At 39.9% G+C, this 20244-nt stretch overlaps 1 protein-coding gene across 1 annotated transcript; it reads left to right on the plus strand.

Annotated features, from left to right (window-relative positions):
* The first annotated feature begins 1099 nt into the window (after positions 1 to 1099).
* zgc:92360 (uncharacterized protein LOC436988 homolog) lies at positions 1100 to 20219 on the plus strand. The gene is made up of 11 exons (XM_051383691.1): positions 1100 to 1645; positions 4106 to 4236; positions 5499 to 5590; positions 8756 to 8838; positions 8940 to 9052; positions 10771 to 10917; positions 12163 to 12246; positions 12491 to 12553; positions 15792 to 15863; positions 17557 to 17788; positions 18860 to 20219. Exons 1-11 carry the CDS (start codon positions 1558 to 1560, stop codon positions 18886 to 18888), a joined length of 1134 nt encoding a protein of 377 aa, XP_051239651.1. The 5' UTR covers positions 1100 to 1557; the 3' UTR covers positions 18889 to 20219.
* The last annotated feature ends 25 nt before the right edge of the window (positions 20220 to 20244 follow it).

Genomic DNA, 20244 nt, shown 5'->3' on the forward strand with positions numbered 1-20244 from the left:
ACATCCACTTAAAGTATGTGGCCAACTAAACCATACACCCAGATGTGATTCTTGAACGTCAGGCTTTCCACAAGATTTTGGAGCTTGGTTGCAGGGATTTGCTCCCATTCAGCCACAAGAGCATGACTGAGGTCGGTCACTGATGTTGGGCGATGAGACCTGACACACAATTTGATGGAGCTCCTTGTCTATGAGCAGGCCCACCGAAGAGACCTTTCCCTTTCTAAACCTCTCACACTCATTTAATTAACTGTTCACAGCTAACACTGAGGGCATGTTTCACAAAATTATTTGTTATATATACATAGAAGTAAATATAGATTTGTGTAGCAGAACTCTGTTTTTCTTCTTTCATTCCCCATTAATCATTGAATAATAATGTAAAATCAGTTACAATGGCCATTTTTTTCTGCAGAATACATCATATGTGGTTACTTAAGATACATTTAGCTGATAATAGATATGAGGATATGTTACATAGGTAGGATTTTAAATGCAGAGTATAATATATTTCCGATAATTTTAATTAAGTAAAAAAGTCCAAGTAATCCACTGATTGTTATGGCATAAACTACCTAATAATACACTAAGATACAATAATATAAAGCAATTTTACATTTAGTACTGTTTCTAATGCAGTACTTGTACTTGTAATTGAGTCGTGACGATAATCTAAAATCCATCTATTAAATTGCAAAAAAAAAAATAAAACAATTGCAAAAGCTGTGGCAGCACTGGGCTGTGCGCATTTGCATAGTAGTCTGACTCTGCACATTAAATAACAGGATGAGAGTGAGTGTCAAGACTCCCTTTATAGTAGGCTATAACTTTATCCTAACCCAGAAACATATTGTAATAACTACTAAACTTCGAAATAAATAAGATGAAGTAAAGTGCTCATTAATCTGTCGGTAGCAGTCTTAAATCTAGATAAAGGTGTATCATCCTGACGGGCTCTGTGCTCCTCAAAGAGCTCCTTACAGGTAGACTGACATTTGCATGCTGCACAGTTGGCGCCGGAGCGATTGCACACTGACCTAACCTCTGATAATGCGGAAAAGCAAGTTTGAACAACCTTAGAATGTCACTTCCTAGTGTAGGGTTTCATGCCCGTTCGCACACCCTCCTCTCCGCACACGCAGTCCGGGACTGGTGCGGTGATTTTGGCTGCAGACTTCAGGCAGGACGCGCCTCGGAGGCCACCTGAGGGGTGTCAGTTTGCTTTTTTTTGGGGGGGCGCAGCAGAAAGATTAGAGAGAATGCAAAGTTTCAGTGAAAAGTTTATGAAGAGGCGTTGATTTAGATTGTTCTATCCACTGGAGCGGAGGCACGCCTCGCCTGTGCTGAGGGGGCATACCTGTGCAGACCTGCCCGGAGCCCGTTAGACAGAGAGGACTTCAAGAGGGGGAGTCCAGACCGAGGAGACACACCTTGTCTTCTCTTACCTCTACGGCGCCCCCCACCCCACCCCACCCTCTCTCTCTCTCTCTCTCTCTCTCTCTCTCTCTCCCCCTCTCTCTCTCTGAAAGCGAAGGAATAACCGATCTGAACACTGAAATGTCGTCAAATGAGAGAGCAACCCGGGTGCTGAGGGAGATCCAGCAAAATCCTGGAAATGACACTTGCGCAGACTGCGGCGCTCCCGGTAAGAGGAGGAATGTTCGAATTAGCGGAAAAGTGTTTTTAAGGGGGGGAATCAAACTTTGTATCATATCTGGAGTTGCTGAGATATGACGTGTAGAAGGTGTGGAGCGTTTACCTGTGCAAACATGGTAAAGTTAATGATTAAAACATCATATTTCTGCACTGTTGCTTCTATTCTTCAACCACTCCTTGACTTGCATTCTGTTATTTTGACCTTAAATCCGTGGCAAGGTGAGCTAGGGACTCAGACGGGAGAGCTTTCCTGGAGCACTTGAAGGTAACAGTGCAGGTAAAGGCTTTTAGTATTCTGTGGTGGAGGCTGCAAGAGAAGAAACTTTCAGGGTTCAACAAGTCTTGACATGCAGAGTGCAGGCACACACCCTCACCTGGTGCTTTCAGCCTCACTGTGGAGGTCCTCCTGGAGGTCTGCAGTATGGGAACTGCACTGCCCTACAAAGGCAAAGCAGTAAATGGAAGAAGTGAATTTTGAGTTAATAGGGTTTAAAGTTTTGAGGAGCTACCTTAATTTTGCCCCTTTTTATGCTGATTAATTTACCCAAAGAAATCAGGCTACAAAGGCAGATAGTGCCTTTGGTTAATCTTCAGTGAATGCAAGACGAAAAGGCTGTAGACCCATCTTCAAGCAATATTAGGCTTTTCAGCTTCCCCTTACTATTTCAAGTTGTTAAAAAAAGAAACTTAAATTTAATAATTGAATGTCCACCGGGGGTTTAATTGATTCTCTGTAATATTTATATTGAATTCAATGTGAGAAATGATTCTTTACACATATATGGTTTAAAAGTAGCTCAGCCACACTAAATCACATTGAATTCAGTAGAACCAAACAATGGCAATGAGGCGGCTGCTACTCTGCAAGGCTAATTACCTTTCAGTTTAACTTTGAGGGTATTAGTTCCGAGCCAGTACAATTATTAATACAAATAAAAAGACCTATATATATATATATATATATATATATATATATGTGTGTGTGTGTGTGTGGCTTTGTATTGCCTTTAATCAATAGTGACAGCTGAAGAGTGACAGGAAAGGTGGAGAGAGAGAGAGAGAGAGAGAGGGGAGGGGATGACATACAGCCAAAGGCCACCCGAACCCTGTGCCACTGCAGCATGGACTCAGCCCTGGCACATGGGGTGCCAGCTCTACCGGGGGAGCTATTGGCACCCCTCAAGCCAGTTCAGTTACTGTGGTTTAGTTTTTAGCTCAGTTTTGTGCTGAAAACCTAACATGCAGTTTTCGGAGTAAATTCAAGATTTCTGTGGCATATGAAACACAAGTCAGATTCTGGTCTTAACCCAAGTTAGACCAAATGGGCTATGCAGTTAATGCATTTGGCTTTGTTGCAGCCCAGACTCTCATGAACAGTAGGCTACATACATACCATACATTACATTTCAGTGCAGCACAGTCGGATTGGGAAATTAAGTGGATTCAGGCCCTGAGGCACCATGTTGCTGTAGTTGAGCAGTGCGGCAAAGATAATCACTGCCAGGTCTTATCTCTTAATCGCTAACATTTTTATTTATACAAGAAAGGTTGGCTAGCCTTTACTCGATTGGGGAACTCTACTGGATTAAGTGCCTTTCTCAAAAACAACTTTCTCCAAGTTCCAACTCCTCTGGTCACATTTTAGCACATATCTCTGCCGTATTCCTCTGTTCCTCGTGATCGGAGACAATTTGTATGTGTGGGCGGGTTCATTTTTATCCGGCGAGCTCCCTGGCATTGTGAAACAGTGACATAGGCATAAGTATTAACCAGCCAGGCACACTGCGATCTAATCTGTCGTGTACAGTTGGAATATGAAAAAAAAAGAATGCCCTGTTCTGCCTGCTGTGATGTGTACCGATAAGAACGAGGGTAGAGTAGAGACACAAAAGCTCTGTTTACTGGCAAGATGCAGTGTGTGTCAGGAAGATAAGACAGGTGTGGTGCAAGAAAAAAATGGCTTATATATTAGGTCTCAAAGAGGGGAAGGGGAAAAGCAGATCCATTAACCTGAGAGATTTCTGCCTAGAAAGTGAAATGGTTTCCTTACACCTAGCTACTACTATTGAGTTCAGCCTTGAGCAAGGCACTGACCCCAAACTACTTCTGAAGAGGCAGTCCAAATACATATCTGTTGTGAGGCATGCATGGTGCTGCTTCAACTTTCTCTGCATAGGAAGGTGTTCAAAAACTTAATTTTAGCTTTCACAATATAAGAATGAGTAATGATGCCACCTTAATTCTCAGACATGCAAAACATGTAGGTTATTTCTTGACTCTCTGGATTTATAGCTTGTTCTATGATGGAGATAATCATAAGCATCCCTCACTCTCAGCCCGTCCATCTTTCGATCCGTTTGTCTCTGTCCTTTCATACCTAGCACACCATCTCTCCTCTTATCCGTGTATCCCCATACTCCATTTGTTCTCTCCATCCTCCTTTCTGCAGATCCCGGGTGGGGCTCCTGCTCCCTGGGGGTGTTCATCTGTCTGGCCTGCTCTGGGATCCACCGCAACATCCCCAACATCAGCAAGGTCAAATCCCTGAGCCTTTCCCACTGGGAGGACCACGAGGTGCAGGTGAGACCACAGAGCTGGCAGCATCACCCCCCTCCATCCGTCACCATCTATCATGAGTGAACTTCAACTAATCAGATCAGCTATATAGCGTAGTCACACTCTTACTGAAGCCAGTTGGGAGAGAAGCAAACAGTTGCTTCTCACACACGTGGTCACACACACACCGAGCGTTAAACCACCAACCAGCAGTTCCTCAAAGGGCGCTGATTGGTCTGGTACCACTGTGGTTTGGACACAGGCGCGTAGATTGAAGCCTGGCAAGATGGATTCTTGCATGATCTTATGATCTTGCGAGTCCAGCTGCCTCACAAGGTTAAGAATAAACAGGATAAACTGTGAAATCTTCAATGAGTTAGCCTGACTGTGTCTATGACATCTCACCGTTTTACAGGGGGTTATGCTGTACTGGGACCAGTTGCCGGCTGCTGGCAGTAGCTTTATAGAACAAACCAATATGAGTGGTACCAATCGTCCCATCGTCCTGTCAGCAACGAAGGCAACAGGCATATTTCCCAAAATGTCTAACCATTCCTTTAGTTCAGTTGAGAGAAACACATATTTATATTTTACTTTATGTGACAAATGTTTGCTTATTACTTTATTTACAGTTGGTGGTCAGTTAAATAGACTCAGATAACATTACTGCTGGCAGAAAAACACAGAAACAGTTCAATGTTTTCCAAATTTCTTGTGTGCTTTATTGTATGTCCTCCCTCATAAAACAGGGTATTATATTGCCAGTCCAATGAGGGATGACTTGATGTTTCTCCTGTGGTGATTAAGCAAGAGTACACTATGGACAAAATACTATAAAAAGTACCAATTCCATTCCTCATTTTGAAGCCTTTCTGGGGAAATAAATCAAGTGCATATCAATTATTTCCAATGTTACAACAGCGCATTCTTGCCAAGTACATTTCTCCCTTTTCCTGAAACCGTGCAGAGGATTCACAGAAAGCAGATGATAAATGTTGTTGGTACTTTGCACACTTTTATCTAAAAATATTTGTTTCATTCATCATCTTAGCTCTCTGATGTATTATTGTATTCTAACATTGATAAAGATTTGGTTTCTGGTGAGTTTATTTTCCTGTTGAGCTGATGAATAAATTGGAACTGTTAAACTGTAAGGGAACGTGCCAATGTGTCATTCATCCTTGAATGATAATGTGTGTGTGTGTGTGTGTGTGTGTGTGTGTGTGTGTGTGTGTGTGTGTGTGTGTGTGTGTGTGTGTGTGTGTGTGTGTGTGTGTGTGTTTTAGTTCATGGCTGAGAATGGAAATGAGATGATGAAGAGTAAATATGAGGCTGCTGTTCCAGTCTACTACTACAAACCCACCCACAAAGACTGCCAGTGAGTAACCATATAAACACACACACATATAAACTCAAAAACATTTATGCTATCAAAACAATTTTAAACATTGTTTGTGTATTTTGTACTTCATTTGCACCAGTGTGTGATCATGTGTATCCATGCATGTGGTTTCCTGTTTTTGTTGTGTATCTAGGCATGTGTTGAGCATGCAGAAACGACAAACCTCCTTGTTGTCAGGGTTAGTCAAGTTCAAGTCCAACTTGATTAATATACAATTCAAAACTTTTCTCATTTACCTTTGGAGGTGGTGTTTTAATTTTAAGGTGTGCATTTGAAGCAATACTTGCAAGGTTGCAGGGTTGTAAGCTCTGCCCTTCTCACACTCTGAGCAGTAGTTGGAGATACATACATGGCCTTCAGCTCCCCTTGTACTTACAGTTGAAAATTTGTGACACCTCTTGGCAGTTTTTCAACGTTCTTGGATATGTCTCTTTTTTGGGATTTTCTTGCTTTTCTACCAGGCAGATTTGCTCAGGCATAGTCAAGTGTATAGAGAGTGTCTGTGAAAAGGTTGCTTCTTCATGTCATTCCAATGATTATACATGGGATTCAAGTCTGGGCTTCTGAATCGGCCATTCAAGACATTTTTCACATTCTGGCTCTAGAATCATGACAGAGAAAAACTTATAACCAGGATTACTTTGCAGAATGTTGTTATTGTGGCCATCGTTGTGTTGTCTTATTGTGGTGCTTATTTTTACAATTCAACCCCAACATTTAAGTGTTTTTAACTATTATTCCTAATGATTCCTGATGGTAATTTTATTAATCTACTGACTTTGTTTTGATTAACCATTTAATCGATAAAATGTTGAATAAATGTTCTGAGAGCACAATGACAAGACCTTCAGAGGTTTTGTTTTGTCCGAACAACACTTAAAAATCCAGAGATATTTGATTTACAGTCATATAAAACAGAGAAAATCCTAAAATTTGCTGAATGAAATAAGTTAGATAATTAAACAGATGTCTATTAATTGTCTGTGATTGACAGAACTGATTAATCAGCTCATACTTTCAGTCTCCATCTTACTTGAGTCTGACCGGGGGAAAAAAGTATGCTAGAATTGTGGCATTATATGCTTAAATGATGAATTTATTTTGAATTAAAATCACAAAAATGTAAATATGCAATATAGTTTTAAATAGATTTTTAAGAAACAGATACAGTCACAGGACCAAAGGGGCTCCTTAGCTATAGTTTAACTGTAGCCATTATCCAATCCAGTTTTTGTCTTGAATAATGAAACAAGGATTGCAGAGAATGTTAACAGCATTCGCCTCATCATTTTTATTAGCAATGATAAGCGAAGGAAGAGTGTGTGAAGCATTTTATTTGCATCAGTGAATTTCTTGTATCAGTTCAGTCAGCGAGTTTGCATTGCACAGAATTATGATTAATGAAGTGAATATACAGTGAGACAAAGAGGAAAACAGGAGAATTGTTTCGGTGTGTGTATGCGTGTGTGTGTTGGCAAATTCCGATCTGTATTCACCTGTAGTTTGAGGATCTTAAATGATTTAGACTCAACTGTGAATTAAGTGTTCTTGACAACAACATTGCCTTGTTCTCAGCCTGAACACAAACACTAACCGTTTCTCATTAGCAGTCACTTTCTCCACCCGTATAGCTTTTCTTCTGGTCTCTAACAGCTTTTTCTCATTATTTTCTCCATTATTTTTCTCCACTGTTTTCTATGGTTGAAATGTCTTTTGTTTTATGTAGTCTTCTAGCAAGAAAAATGTGATATGTGCATGCAAAGTTAGAAAAATACCAAACCTAGCTGTAATACTGGTTATTTTGTAATATTGCCTCTAAATGACTCAGTCCTGAGCATCAACTTGTGAGGACATGATTGGCAACAGCCATAATGCCAAACTCGAGGCTTCAAAATGGAACTCCATAAACCATCATCATGATAGGTTCACATGCTCATCACTAGTAGCTGCTATTAAAGTAGCTGTCAATTCATCCACATACAATAGATCACATAATGAACATGTTATTTTTCTACATACACTAATAACAGGATTATTTAAATGGCTGCTGCAGACATGCATTCTCCTGTCTACAGGTAGCCTCCGGATTACCTGTAGAAACACACTGTCTCATATTGTGTGTTACTGTAGCTGCACCAGGCAGATCCTAGAGAAGAATGTTTGGATTTGTGTGAATGCGAAGAAAAGAAAAAACCTTCTCCTGTAGGATAAAACGACAAACGCAGACAAAAAAAATCACAGGAAGCTGCCACAGTCACCCTGTTTGAGTGTGTGAACGATGAGAGGAGATTGGAGTCACTACATCTGTAAAAATGTGCCCGAGGACAGCTCAAATCCCCACGCCCTTCTGTCTCTCTCGTGCACACACATTGATAGGCTGCATGCACGTAGTACCTTCTTTGATCATTAGTAATAGAGACTGGTGCAGAGGAGGGTGTGTGTGTGTGTGTGTGTGTGTGTGTGTGTGTGTGTGTGTGTGTGTGTGTGTGAGAGTTAGATAGATAGAGAGTGTGTTTGAGAGAGAGAGAGAGAGAGAGAGAGAGAGAGAGAGAGAGAGAGAAGAACCAATTGGCTGCTCAGTCCTTGTTCCTTCCAGGTTCGGTGTATGAAAAGAGCTGAATCAGCTGGTTTCAGCTTGACCCGTTATACTTTCTGGGGTCTTTAGAGAGTCAGTTTGCTGTAAGGGGATCAAATACACACACACACACACACACACACACACACACACACACACACACACACACACACACACACACGGATATGAGAGTGAACTGGAGACAAAGACTTCATACAGTGTTTTGATCCTGAGCCAGGTTTGCTGTCACTTCAGGGTAGAGTTTAAAATAAACTGGTTCCTGATATGTTCTCAGTTAAACTGATACTTATGTCAGATATCAAGTTAACCACAAGTTAAAGTGAATATGCATGAGGTAATGTTAGCAGATGAACTGATCTCTGGCAGAGTAGTTGCTGCTCTCTCTAGTCTTGGTGTCTGCTTTAATGTATCAGGCTTCCCTACGTATGCAGCCGAGCATCTTTCACGCCCACCACAAAGTACATCAGACGTCTGTTCGTCTGCTTTCAGCTGCTGCTTTTTACAAGCCAGCTCTATTGGCGTTTCATCTGTTTGTGTGTGTTCAGGGTGTTGAGGGAGCAGTGGATCAGAGCAAAGTACGAGAGAAAGGAGTTCTCTGAGCCTGGGAAGAACTTTACATATGAGGAAGGTGAGTCACACACACACACACACACACACACACACACACACACACACACATGCACAACAACACATTCGTGCAAATGACTAACCTTTGCTGGTTTCCTGCAGGAACTAGAGATGGCTTGTTGATGAAGAGGGGGCGGGACAACGGGCAGTTCCTCAGCAGGCGATTCGTCCTCTCAGAGAGGGAGGGGACTCTGAAGTATTTCACCAAATATGACGTAAGCTGCAGCTTTTAATGAGACTTTTAGTGGCCATGTGCAGCTAAACACACACTTCGCCTACACACACACACACACACCCTACACAAAACCATGCCTGTGAGATACCAGTAATCTGCTGTAATTTGAGTCCTAGTTAGTGTTGCTTAAAGACAGTAGTTCACTTCCAGCACATGTGCCGACACCCACACACACATACAACCACAACAGAAACACCTTAATTAGAGGACACTTTAAAGACGTAGAATATTCCTTAGACAACACCCCCACCCGAATTATGTGCAGCAGTATTTTTACACACGTACACACAGTTAACTTAAACATATCTATCAAAAGCCTACACAATGCATCTGTACCTGCTCCCTCCGCTGCATCTGAGCGTGCTCAGACAAGCTTAACCAGCAGCTTGTCCTCTCTGTCAGTGCTGCTGATTCACTAAGCTGTACACCACCCGAACCAATTAGGGCTGGAAGCACTGGGAGCACTTTGTCACAGTAAACCAGCTCGGGGGAAGTGGGAATAATATATTTAAAAAGACCGGAAGAAATACTGTCATTCTCATTTTTTAAATATGGATTTTCAGTGTGTTTTAGCGTGTGTCTTGGCATACAAATGTCTTTTCATTGTGAATGTTTTTCATGTTCTTCAGGATTGCTCTTCCTGTGAAATATCATATTCACGGTTGTTTCCTTTTCTCATGGTGACTGTTAGAACAAACAATACAACAAAAAGACCATCATAGAGTCACAGCCGTGATAAAAGTGAAGCTGTCGCTGAGTTGCTTAAGGTTTTTAAAGCCGACGAGTTGGTTGGCTTTCAGAAGAGCCTTCAGGTGTGTGAAGTATTCAGGCACATTACAGTCTGACTCAAATCCAACTGACTGCTGCTTCTCACTTTGTCTCGCTCTGTCTCTCACTGTTTTTTTTTTTTTGTCATCCTGGGAGAGTCAATACTCAATACCAGAAAAGAGTAACATCTAATCAGCTGTCATATAAGCATAGCTGTGTTTGTTATCTGGTAAAGTCAAGGGCAGGAGATACACAGTGACACAGATTCTGGTCCCATTGATACGTGTTTAAATTCAAGTCAGGACAGATTAAAGCACAGCTTCCACAGACAGGTTTGCTGGGATGAGTGTTGGTCTAGGACATGATTGCTATCAGTGATGCAGACTGATGTGTAGATAATAGCTCTAGATATCATTTTCATGGTTAGAAAACCAACATATGGCCAGAAGCCTTTGTACCAAACACACACCATGACTCCATTACTATACTGTTTTTCTGGCCAAGCAGTGGCTGCAAAATCTCACGAGTTTCTAATAAAAAAGTTTATATCATGACTGGTTAAAACAATGAAATGAAGAGGAGGTTCATTAATTGGTCCCAGTCCATATAATTCATTATTTATTTGTTAATTATTCTACTTTTTGAGCAATTATATCTCAAATAAAAAGGCTATCAAGGTTCAACTACAAGGAGATTAAAACATGTTCAAAAAGCAGATATTACAAAGAATAAAATAAATAGTTAATTGTTTCACTGAACATATACATTTTAATTCCACTGTCTAACAAGTTAGGTAATCATGATAGATTTGATCAGTCTTGGATTGATGAAGAGAGGGCAGATGTGCAGTTACAGTTTGTTTTGCTGATCCTTGCTTTCCTAAGACACTCAAACAAACCCTTGTCCTCCTTTCCTCCCTCTCTCCTGCAGGCTAAGGAGCCCAAAGCAGTACTCAAGGTGGACACCATGAACGCAACCTTCCAGCCCGAGAAGATAGGAAACCCCAACGGCCTGCAGATCACTTACCTCAAAGACTACAGCACCCGCAACATCTTCGTCTACCACGACAACGGCAAGGTCTGCATTGCTGTACCACTGTGTGTGCGTGATCAGTGCATATAACATACAACCTAAAAAGAAAGCAAATGTTAACTAATGTTAACTAACTTACATTTTAGCACAAGTTGGCATTCACATGGGATATTTGTCATCTGTATTTAGGGACATGTGTTGAAGCTAGGTGGTTGGTGTGGGCGAGTCTCCGAACCTTTTCAAACCATCTGTACCAATTTATTTCTGCTGGCTGATGGAATCCATTAGCAGATGACATTCAAGCACCACATCTATCATTCTGTCATTCATGAATACAAGTTGAAATATATTGATCAGTTCAATGTTGAAGTTCAAGTTATTTGTGGTGGTCCAACGTCTGAAAATTGAGAGTCTGCTGCAGAACAGAATCAAAATAATACATACAGCTGCACATTAATGTTCAGTTCTGACACACTGTAAACTATGTTTCTATGCGGACTAAACAAAAAATAATGCTCTACCCGCGTTAGGTCACAGTGTTTACAGTGTTCTGTGATGAAGAGGTGTGATTTAGACAGAAATGTTACAACCCATATCTGCATCGTCAACAGTGGAAGCAAAGGTCATAGTTATGTCATAAATAAAAGCTGCTTTCAAACAATTATTTAACGAATCAAAAACTGCACTGATCTCAGCAAAGGTACAACATTCCACAACCATCTCTACTGCTGGATTGTATTCTGCAAATAATTTTCTGACTGAAACCAGGTCACCGACATTGTAATTAGATTCAGGGTGTTGAATGTACCTGAACAACAAGAACCAGTCAACAACCGGTCAAACAACCTCTCATCAATTACCTCTCATGAACAGACCGTAGCTTAAAGGTTCATTCTTGACAGCAGCTCCACAGAAACAAGGACAACTCACTTGCTGTTAACCCATTTGACAACCGATTATCAAAAAATGACTAGCTTTGGAAAGTAAGCTGGACCTTGTGTTGAGAATTTTCTTGTTTGTCGGTTTTGCCTGCTCAGTTTCACCTGTAAATAATCGCCAAATAAGATTTGTGTGCTTGCAAAAATCTTTACAGTAGAATATAGTAGTTTGTTGTTTGTGATAGTTATGAGCATCAATCATGAGATAAGATTTCTGGCTGTGTCAGAGCTTCATCACCCTCAGATACCTCACACAAATCTCTGGCATTTATTTCTTTCTCTAAATGACAGCGTGGGAAAAAAACAAAAGAGCATAGGAGTCTCCTCACGTCTTTCTCTCTCTGTCCATTAGGAGGTCGTAGACTGGTATAATTCAATTCGCGCAGTTCAGCTTCACTATCTAAAGGTGGCCTTTCCTGGGGCCACGGATGCTGAGGTGAGAGACCACAAGCACAGACATACACACATACTCACTCCCATCAACAGTATGAGTCATCAAGGACTCCTCTTGTTGATGATTGCTTAGATTAAAATGCCATACATTGATATTATGTCTGTGCAAGAGTGAGGCGGCTGGAACTCAATTACTGTATTTATAGTTACTGTAAATGTTGGACTTGAATCTCTTTGTATTCTTATGATGTTATTATTGATCCTTTTGCTTTTCATGCTTTTTTCAGCTGATACCCAAACTCACACGGAACTTTCTGAAGGAAGGGTACATGGAAAAGACGGGTCCCAGGGCAAGTAACACACACACACACACACACACACACACACACACACACACACACACACACACACACAGCACTCTGTTACACACACAGATACATGCACACTGTAAAACTTTCATTGAAATTATGAATAACTCTTTCTAAAATGTAGATCTTGGTGGATAAGTTTAAGTGTATTAGCAACAATCTGGCAAAACGAAACAAATCATGACGCTACAATTCAGTATATAGTGATAATGTAAACAAGGCTATATATTGCGTATATAGAACACACCATTGTAAGCATAAAATGTGAGTTAAAAAAGCTAACTTGTTTAATGCAACAGAACAGTGGGATCTGCATTTAGTATTTATCACAGTCCCTGTAACATTCAACACTGTTATGTAGTGGTTGAGGATTTGGTCACAAAAATCAATACAGTGTTTTTGAGAATCAATACAATATCACAAAACCCCCCTAAACAAAGACCTTGATAGTAATTCACTTTGCACTTTATCAGCTTCCAAGTAAGTTCACTGTCGTAGAATAAAAGGCATCTGGGAATTCATGCCAAAAAACACAGATACAATCCCTCCATATTATTGTTATGACTATATGCACTTGTTCATGTGCCATGTAGACAGGGCAGTAAAATACTGTGTTCAAAACATTATCTTTTGTGTATTCAGAATTCAAACTTAAAATACATAAATACATAAGGTTTTTATCAACAGGGTAACCAATGATAATAACTGTTATATTCCAAATGGGATTTAAATCCTGTGGTATCAAATACCATTAACCAGACCTCCCCCGGAAGTACAGAACTAATAACAGCATATTTTTCGATTAAGTCAGTTTATCATGGGATTCAGTCATTTGTCATGGGACAGGTACCAGAGGGTGTGCTGTGATTTGTACTAATTATGGAGATCAGAAATAATTACATTGGAAATGTTCACGTATGCCAATTTTTAAAGTAAAAATTCAGCTCAAATTACCAAGCAGATTTCGCTAAAGGCACGATTCAGTCCTGCGCCGAATCACATCACTTATTTCAACAATAATTCAACTTTATAATGTGATTCTAGGTGTACTTTTGTTTTGTTTTTCATAAAATGATTGAAACACTAATGGGTGCAATAGATCAGTTTTGGCAAATAAAACACAAGGTTTTACTTCATTAAAGTGACACATCCTAAAAACTACAATTGTGTACGGTCCAGCAGTGGTTTCATTCTCATTCAGTGTGTTTCACAAAACATCTACTGTCTAGTTGCCATTATAATACTACACTACTACTATACTATACTGCTATTATATCCTACACTGTATATATGATATGCATACTATACATTTTACATGAACAGATTCAGCAAAGGAGTGGATCCCATCCATCATACTCTACACTGGCTTAAAGTTACTTTATTTTTATTGATTTGTTTTGCAAAACTATCTAACCCATTATTAATTCTGAACTGAGTTTCAGCCTACATATCCATCTAACTAGTTGGACACAGTTCCCTCCTGAAACCTCCTCCTGTGATCCCAGCTCCCACTCTCCCTGCTTTAATGGAATGGGAGCTGGGGATGAGGTTAACTACCCCAGCTGCTGGTGTGGCTGCTTTCCACCGCTGCCTGACAGGGTGACTGACAGCTGAGAGGTCCTACCTGCCTGCCTCACCATCCGTCTGTCTGTCAGTCTGTCTGTGAGGGAATAAAAGGCTTCCAGCTGAGAGTCAACTTAATCCTTCGGTGCCAAAACCTCAAATACACACAGAAACATGGACATATGTTTGGATTAAGCAAACACACAGAGGGGCATTGGTACATATCCATGCAGTCATGCACTGTTGCACCAACACTTTTATGTAAGCATCTGTAGACATATGCATGTGTTTCATAGGATTCAGACTGAAACACCTACACAGGCAACACCAAGCAACCTGATCCTCAGCGACACAACCGGTTCTGTATTCAGACGCACGCAGACTCTCAGTTTAATCTCTGTCTGTCAGGCTGAGAGATGAATGGACGCACTAACTTGCTCTGTTGGGCTCATTTGCAAAATGGGTGTCATAATTCATTTCCCTCACATATGTGTGAGACATATTTGTGGAAGGAGTCACTGGTGAATTGAGAAAGGAATAGTCAGTTGTTCAGCTTTATGCCACAACAGGAATATCAAAAACTTTTATGAGGGCAATTTGGCAGCAGTCGGGGACCTGAGCATCCTCATCATTTGAAGTTTGGCTCTCTGAAAAGAGCTTGAGCTGCTCGTGCACTTCAATAAACTCTCCGAAGGTGCCATGCTTCATAGTCTTTGATTGCTGCTTTCCACGTGGGTTTGCTTCTGCTGCAGTTATGTAAACGTTCAACCGTGACAACAAGTTTGACTTTTCAGATTCAATATCAAACATTCAGACGGAGCTGCCAAGAGGAAACCCTGTTTTCGTATAAATCACAGAAAACCCTGCAAATCTAACAAGGATGAATGCTTCTTTAAAAAGCCTGAGATATAATGCGCTTTCATGGTCAAATGTCAGTTACAAGAGAATGCTGCACTACTGATTCGTAAAATGGAATATTATTGTGATTGAATTAGGCTGCAAAGAGAGTCAGGGTCAGTCAAGAAAAAGATAAATAAAACACCAGCAGCACAATCTCACCCCCTGTCCTCAAAGTCCACATCTATTGTCAATATTTTGGTATTGTTGGTGTGATACAGAAATGCCATTTTGACTGACTTTAACTGCTGAAACAATTAGTCTTCACTGACTAATGAATAAAAATGAATTGACAAACAATTTACATGATTGACTCATTACAAAAGTAATTTTTCAAGTAAAAATATTAAATATTTGCTGGTTCCAGATTCTCAAATGTGAGGATTTGCTGCTTTTCTCTGCTTAATGTCACTGTAAATTGAATACCTTTGGGTTTTGGACTTTTGGTTAAACATTTTTTTTTTATCACTTACAGCCTAAACAAGGAATTGAAAAGAATAATTGATGAGGCCAGTTTAAAAATTGACAGTCAGGAAGCTCCGCGCTGTCAATTTAAACAGAGTATGAATCACTTTTTGATTTTAAAACCAGACACCGCATTTGGTACAAGTACAATGCTTCTTTGTGTCAGTTTCCCTCTCTCTCTCTCTCTCTCTCTCTCTCTCTCTCTCTCTCTCTCTCTCTCTCTCTCTCTCTCCGTCTTTCTCTGTCTCACCCACATCATGTCTGACTGTTGCTGTCAACTTGTTTGTCTTTGCAGCAAACAGAAGGCTTCAAGAAACGCTGGTTCACTCTGGACCACAGACGACTCATGTACTTCAAAGATCCGCTGGTATGACATCTTTACACACACCTACACACATCAGAAAAGACGTCAGTATAGGCAGCTCTTTAGATTTTAAGCCTTTAGCTGATGCCTGATTGACTAATGGTTTAGTTTCTTGTTCCCAGCCTACCGAGAAAAATGCCTTGATGGTAATCGTGTGCTCTTAAAAGATACTTTAACACCATGGAGAGCCAATTAGATTAAGTAGAAAATGCTGTTGATATGAAACCATGACTCAGTGGGGAGAGGGTAATAGGAGGTACTTTCATTTGTACATAACATTATTATGCAGTATGCATTGTCTCAAAGTGAGGGGAAACACTAACCTGCAGACTAGCTTCATCCTGTGAGCTACACTGGAAAAGTCCACAACAACTCTATGTGCAAATGTGTACCTTATTTATCGGATATCAGTGGTTGAAAGGTAGAGACGTGGCGTGAAAGGGAGATTCTGAGTCACTGAATGATGAAAGTGGAGTTTTTTTATTGCAGGAGTTATCACAGAAAGTTGCTTTGCGAGGGCTGCGATCCAGATTTCCCAAGACTTGGCTAAAACGCATATCAGATAGCCAAGCCAGATTAGCTCAGCTTTGTTGCTGATGAAATAGTTCAATGGAGAGGTGCAATAATTATAGGTGCTAAGTGACTGAAATGTACCCCCAGAGTGTTAGACAAGAAAAACTGGTAGATGAAAAGAAGAGGAAGTCTAGTGAAGTTAAGTGTGGACTGGGAATATGTGGCGGAAGCTCAAAGCAAGTGTAATGTGATCACTTGGAGAATCACTAAATTATGCATGTTAGATGTATGTTCACTGTGTATGTTAGTGCAATTTGTTCACACTTTGCTAACAACATGACATGTCACCTTTCAGTTATAGCCTGATGGGAATGCTATTGGTTTTACATGGACGTAATTACAGTTCATCCTGAGGGGACCGTTAATGTCTGCAGGATTTGCTGCATTTCTTTGTTATACATGTTTGTCATGTGTATAAAATGTCTTTGGGATTTGGACTGCTGGCTGGACTAACAAACTATTTTATAGACTAAATGATTAATCCATGAATCTAGAAAATAATCTGCATATTAATCGGTAATGAAATTAATCATTAGTTGCAGTCCTAAATGTCTATGCCAAATTTCTTAGGAATCCATCAAATAGAAGACATGTTTGACTATAAACCAAAAATGTTGCCTCTGGAGCGCTGGAGGAAAAGTCAGGGGATTACTGCAGGAAATAAGATTCATCCTATTGTTACCATAAAATATGTAAAAAACTTAATGTGAAATCATGCAGAAGTTGTTGAGATATTGGCCAACAGGCCAACATTGCCATCTTAAAAACAGCTGTTTGGGAGCTGAGAGTAGCATAGTATATCCAGCTTATTGTACCTCTTACATTTACTCATAACATGACTGAACGGAACAACACCAGCAGTTTTTTTAGTATGTCTTATCTACTTGTTCTTTAACCACTGTGGTGCCAACGATAAATGATTTTAAATTGAACCACAGAACATCTCATATTTCCGTTTAGTTGGTCAGTTCACTCAGTATTTAGCAGAGAAACAAAAACAGAATGACTTTATTCATCTGATGAATTCCTTTTGTTTAAGACAGACACCGTGTCCTGGTAAACATAATGAGTAGTTATAATCTAAAGTTGACCTCTGTGTCTTTCACTCTCCCTCTGTTTGAAGGACGCCTTTGCCAAAGGTGAGGTGTTCTTGGGGAATAAGGACCACGGTTACAACGCCTTCGCCGGCCTACCCGCTGGCACCCACTGCAACGGTGCCTGGCAACACGGTATCACCATTCAAACGCCTGACCGCTGCTTCCTGTTCACTTGCGAGACAGAGAACGACCAGCAGGATTGGCTGAAACACTTCAGCGATGTCATGAGTGCTCCGATGTCCCCTCAGGAGTACACAAGTAAGAATTCACAACTTAGTAATATTCATTAATAGTAATTAAATATGTATTAGCTGTTAGCCTTTGTAATTAGCTGCTGATTACTTATTTTGTAAGTGGCTGTTATGTTGAATTAATACTTCCATACACAAAAGGAAAACCTAATGATAACATTTGTTTGTTAAGGAAAGCCTTGTGTGCATTTTCCTCAACATCTTCATGCAGTTGCACATATGCACACATGGGAGTTTGTGCATCAAACCAAACCATCCATTACAGGCACTGAGCAGCTCCAGTGGAGGAGCTGTGGGTTAAATACCTCTGTGATAGTTAAGGGAGGATGGGATTTTGTTTGCAGAAAGCCAACAGGGTCACAATTCACTTTTTTAAAATCAGCTTACACTGCTGAGGCTCACTGGTAGTTGTAAATCTTATCTCCCAAGAGTTTGGCTGCATCTGAAATCAATCGCTTGCGAGCAGTAAATCGAGATTCTTATCGTCGCTTCCTGTCATGAGTTGCACAACGGTAACTTTTTGCATCTATAAAATGTGGAGGATTGCATTGTGGGATCGTGAGCAGAGAGTAGAAAGTAATGCCCAAGACACTGCTTTTTTGCTCCATTTAAGACCCTAGGCCTGTAGGCTATAGTGCATAAAGAAAAGAAAGAAATCCAAAGATCACTTCTTGATCTTTAGTGTTTGTGGTGAAATAAATGTACGGCTAAAATGGTAGAGGTTGTCATGCTCACAGCGACAACGATAACATGCTTATGTATAAATGTTTGCCATTTTCTTCTTTAGCATCTTAACGACCCATATTGGAAACCCTATGACCGTTCCACTATAAGAACCAAATACTTAAACATTGCTGTAAAATGAATCCATTCATCATTTTATTTTGCTTTAATGCATTTCTGATGTACTGCAATGAAAGACTACCCTCATTTCTTAAGAAGAATCACATGTTAAAAGGGCAAATTATTGCAATTTAATGAAACACCAAGACGCTATTGTATTAGTTGTACAAAATGATTTGTCTGAATGGGTAAAAGACCATTTTTTTCTAACTCTGGCATTTGATTTGTTTTCAAGTGGAAGCCTTGTTTAAGCACAGGCATTGACAGACCAGATACCTGTGGGACCATCTCCTCTTCTCTCAGCCCATTACCGATCTGACACAGGACCCATCAACATCAGTTCTGACTCCTTTAGTGATTTTGGCAAATTGTAGCAAAATATGCATCACTAATATGGTCAGTCTGGAGCTTGTTGCTACTCCCAAATGCGCCAATGGAGTTACAATGTAAACAATAGGACCAAGGTAATATTCATTAGTAAATAAAAAAAAGAAATCTGCCAAAACAAATAGTAACACTTCAGTGTACAGTGGCAATAAATATGATTTATGTTAGATTTTGTTTCAGTGACAGTTTTTGCATTAGCTGTTGTGGTATATTTGCACTGCAGAGCGATCACTTGTCAGTCAGACAGTCTGGGGATTACTCTGACATATTTCTTTAGTGGATTTTGAAATTCTAGACGGCGCTCCTTTCTTGGCTGGTTCAGACGTGGTCCCTGTTGGCCATGCTAACTAACTATGAATTTACTTTCTGTGTGCCAGTGGATTTTTTTTTTTATTATTATTATTTTAAAATAATGTGGCTGTAATTTTTAGGTTTATTTGGTTTTCAATATGAGATTCAAAGAAAATGCATTTTTAAGGTGAGAAGTACCTTGGTCCTCTTGTATTAAGTATTTTATGTCCATGTGTGATGATTGATGATGATTTGGTAATACTATTAAGGTACATTATACATTATACATACTATTAAACCAACCTTATAACTCCTCGATGACATAGAACATTACATTCAGCAAGAGTATTGCAGCACAGCTCATGAGCTACAGCTGCAGCATACTGCTTATGTGCTATTTCGGACCAAAGGTTTTTCCAAGCAGTATCTTCAGACACATTAACTGTACAGTTTATATCATGAATTTAACATGACTTTCATAATTTTGTTATAATTCTTAGACTAGGCAAAAGTTGCATTTTGTAAGTTGCTTTTGCTTTTTGTCGAAGACGTACAGGGAGGACAGGATTTGCAAAGGCATTGGGATAGAAAAGCTGGGAATACTGTAAGCCATTACATGGTCTAACAGCGCCTCCATGTGGCGTACAATATATACACTATATAGACTTTCTCAAAACAAACAATAATTCCAATAATAAGTTGCTGTTTTTTTCTTTCTTTTATAGATATCAGCCAATTGAAACATTTTTCTGGTATTTTTTTTCATTTTCTGTTTTTTGGTTTAAGAGGTAGACACATCTGTGGATTGAGTGTTTTACTTTTTTATTTTTTTAATATAGCTTCCTATGCTTGACCATATCTAACTGACATAGCACATGGAATTATTGATGATCACTAATAAAAATGTTTCCTCTGAATGTCGTCAAGGTATCTCTGTCCAGA

This window comes from Dicentrarchus labrax, unplaced genomic scaffold (genome assembly GCF_905237075.1).
Source record: "Dicentrarchus labrax unplaced genomic scaffold, dlabrax2021, whole genome shotgun sequence".
Classification (NCBI taxonomy): Eukaryota; Metazoa; Chordata; class Actinopteri; family Moronidae; genus Dicentrarchus; species Dicentrarchus labrax.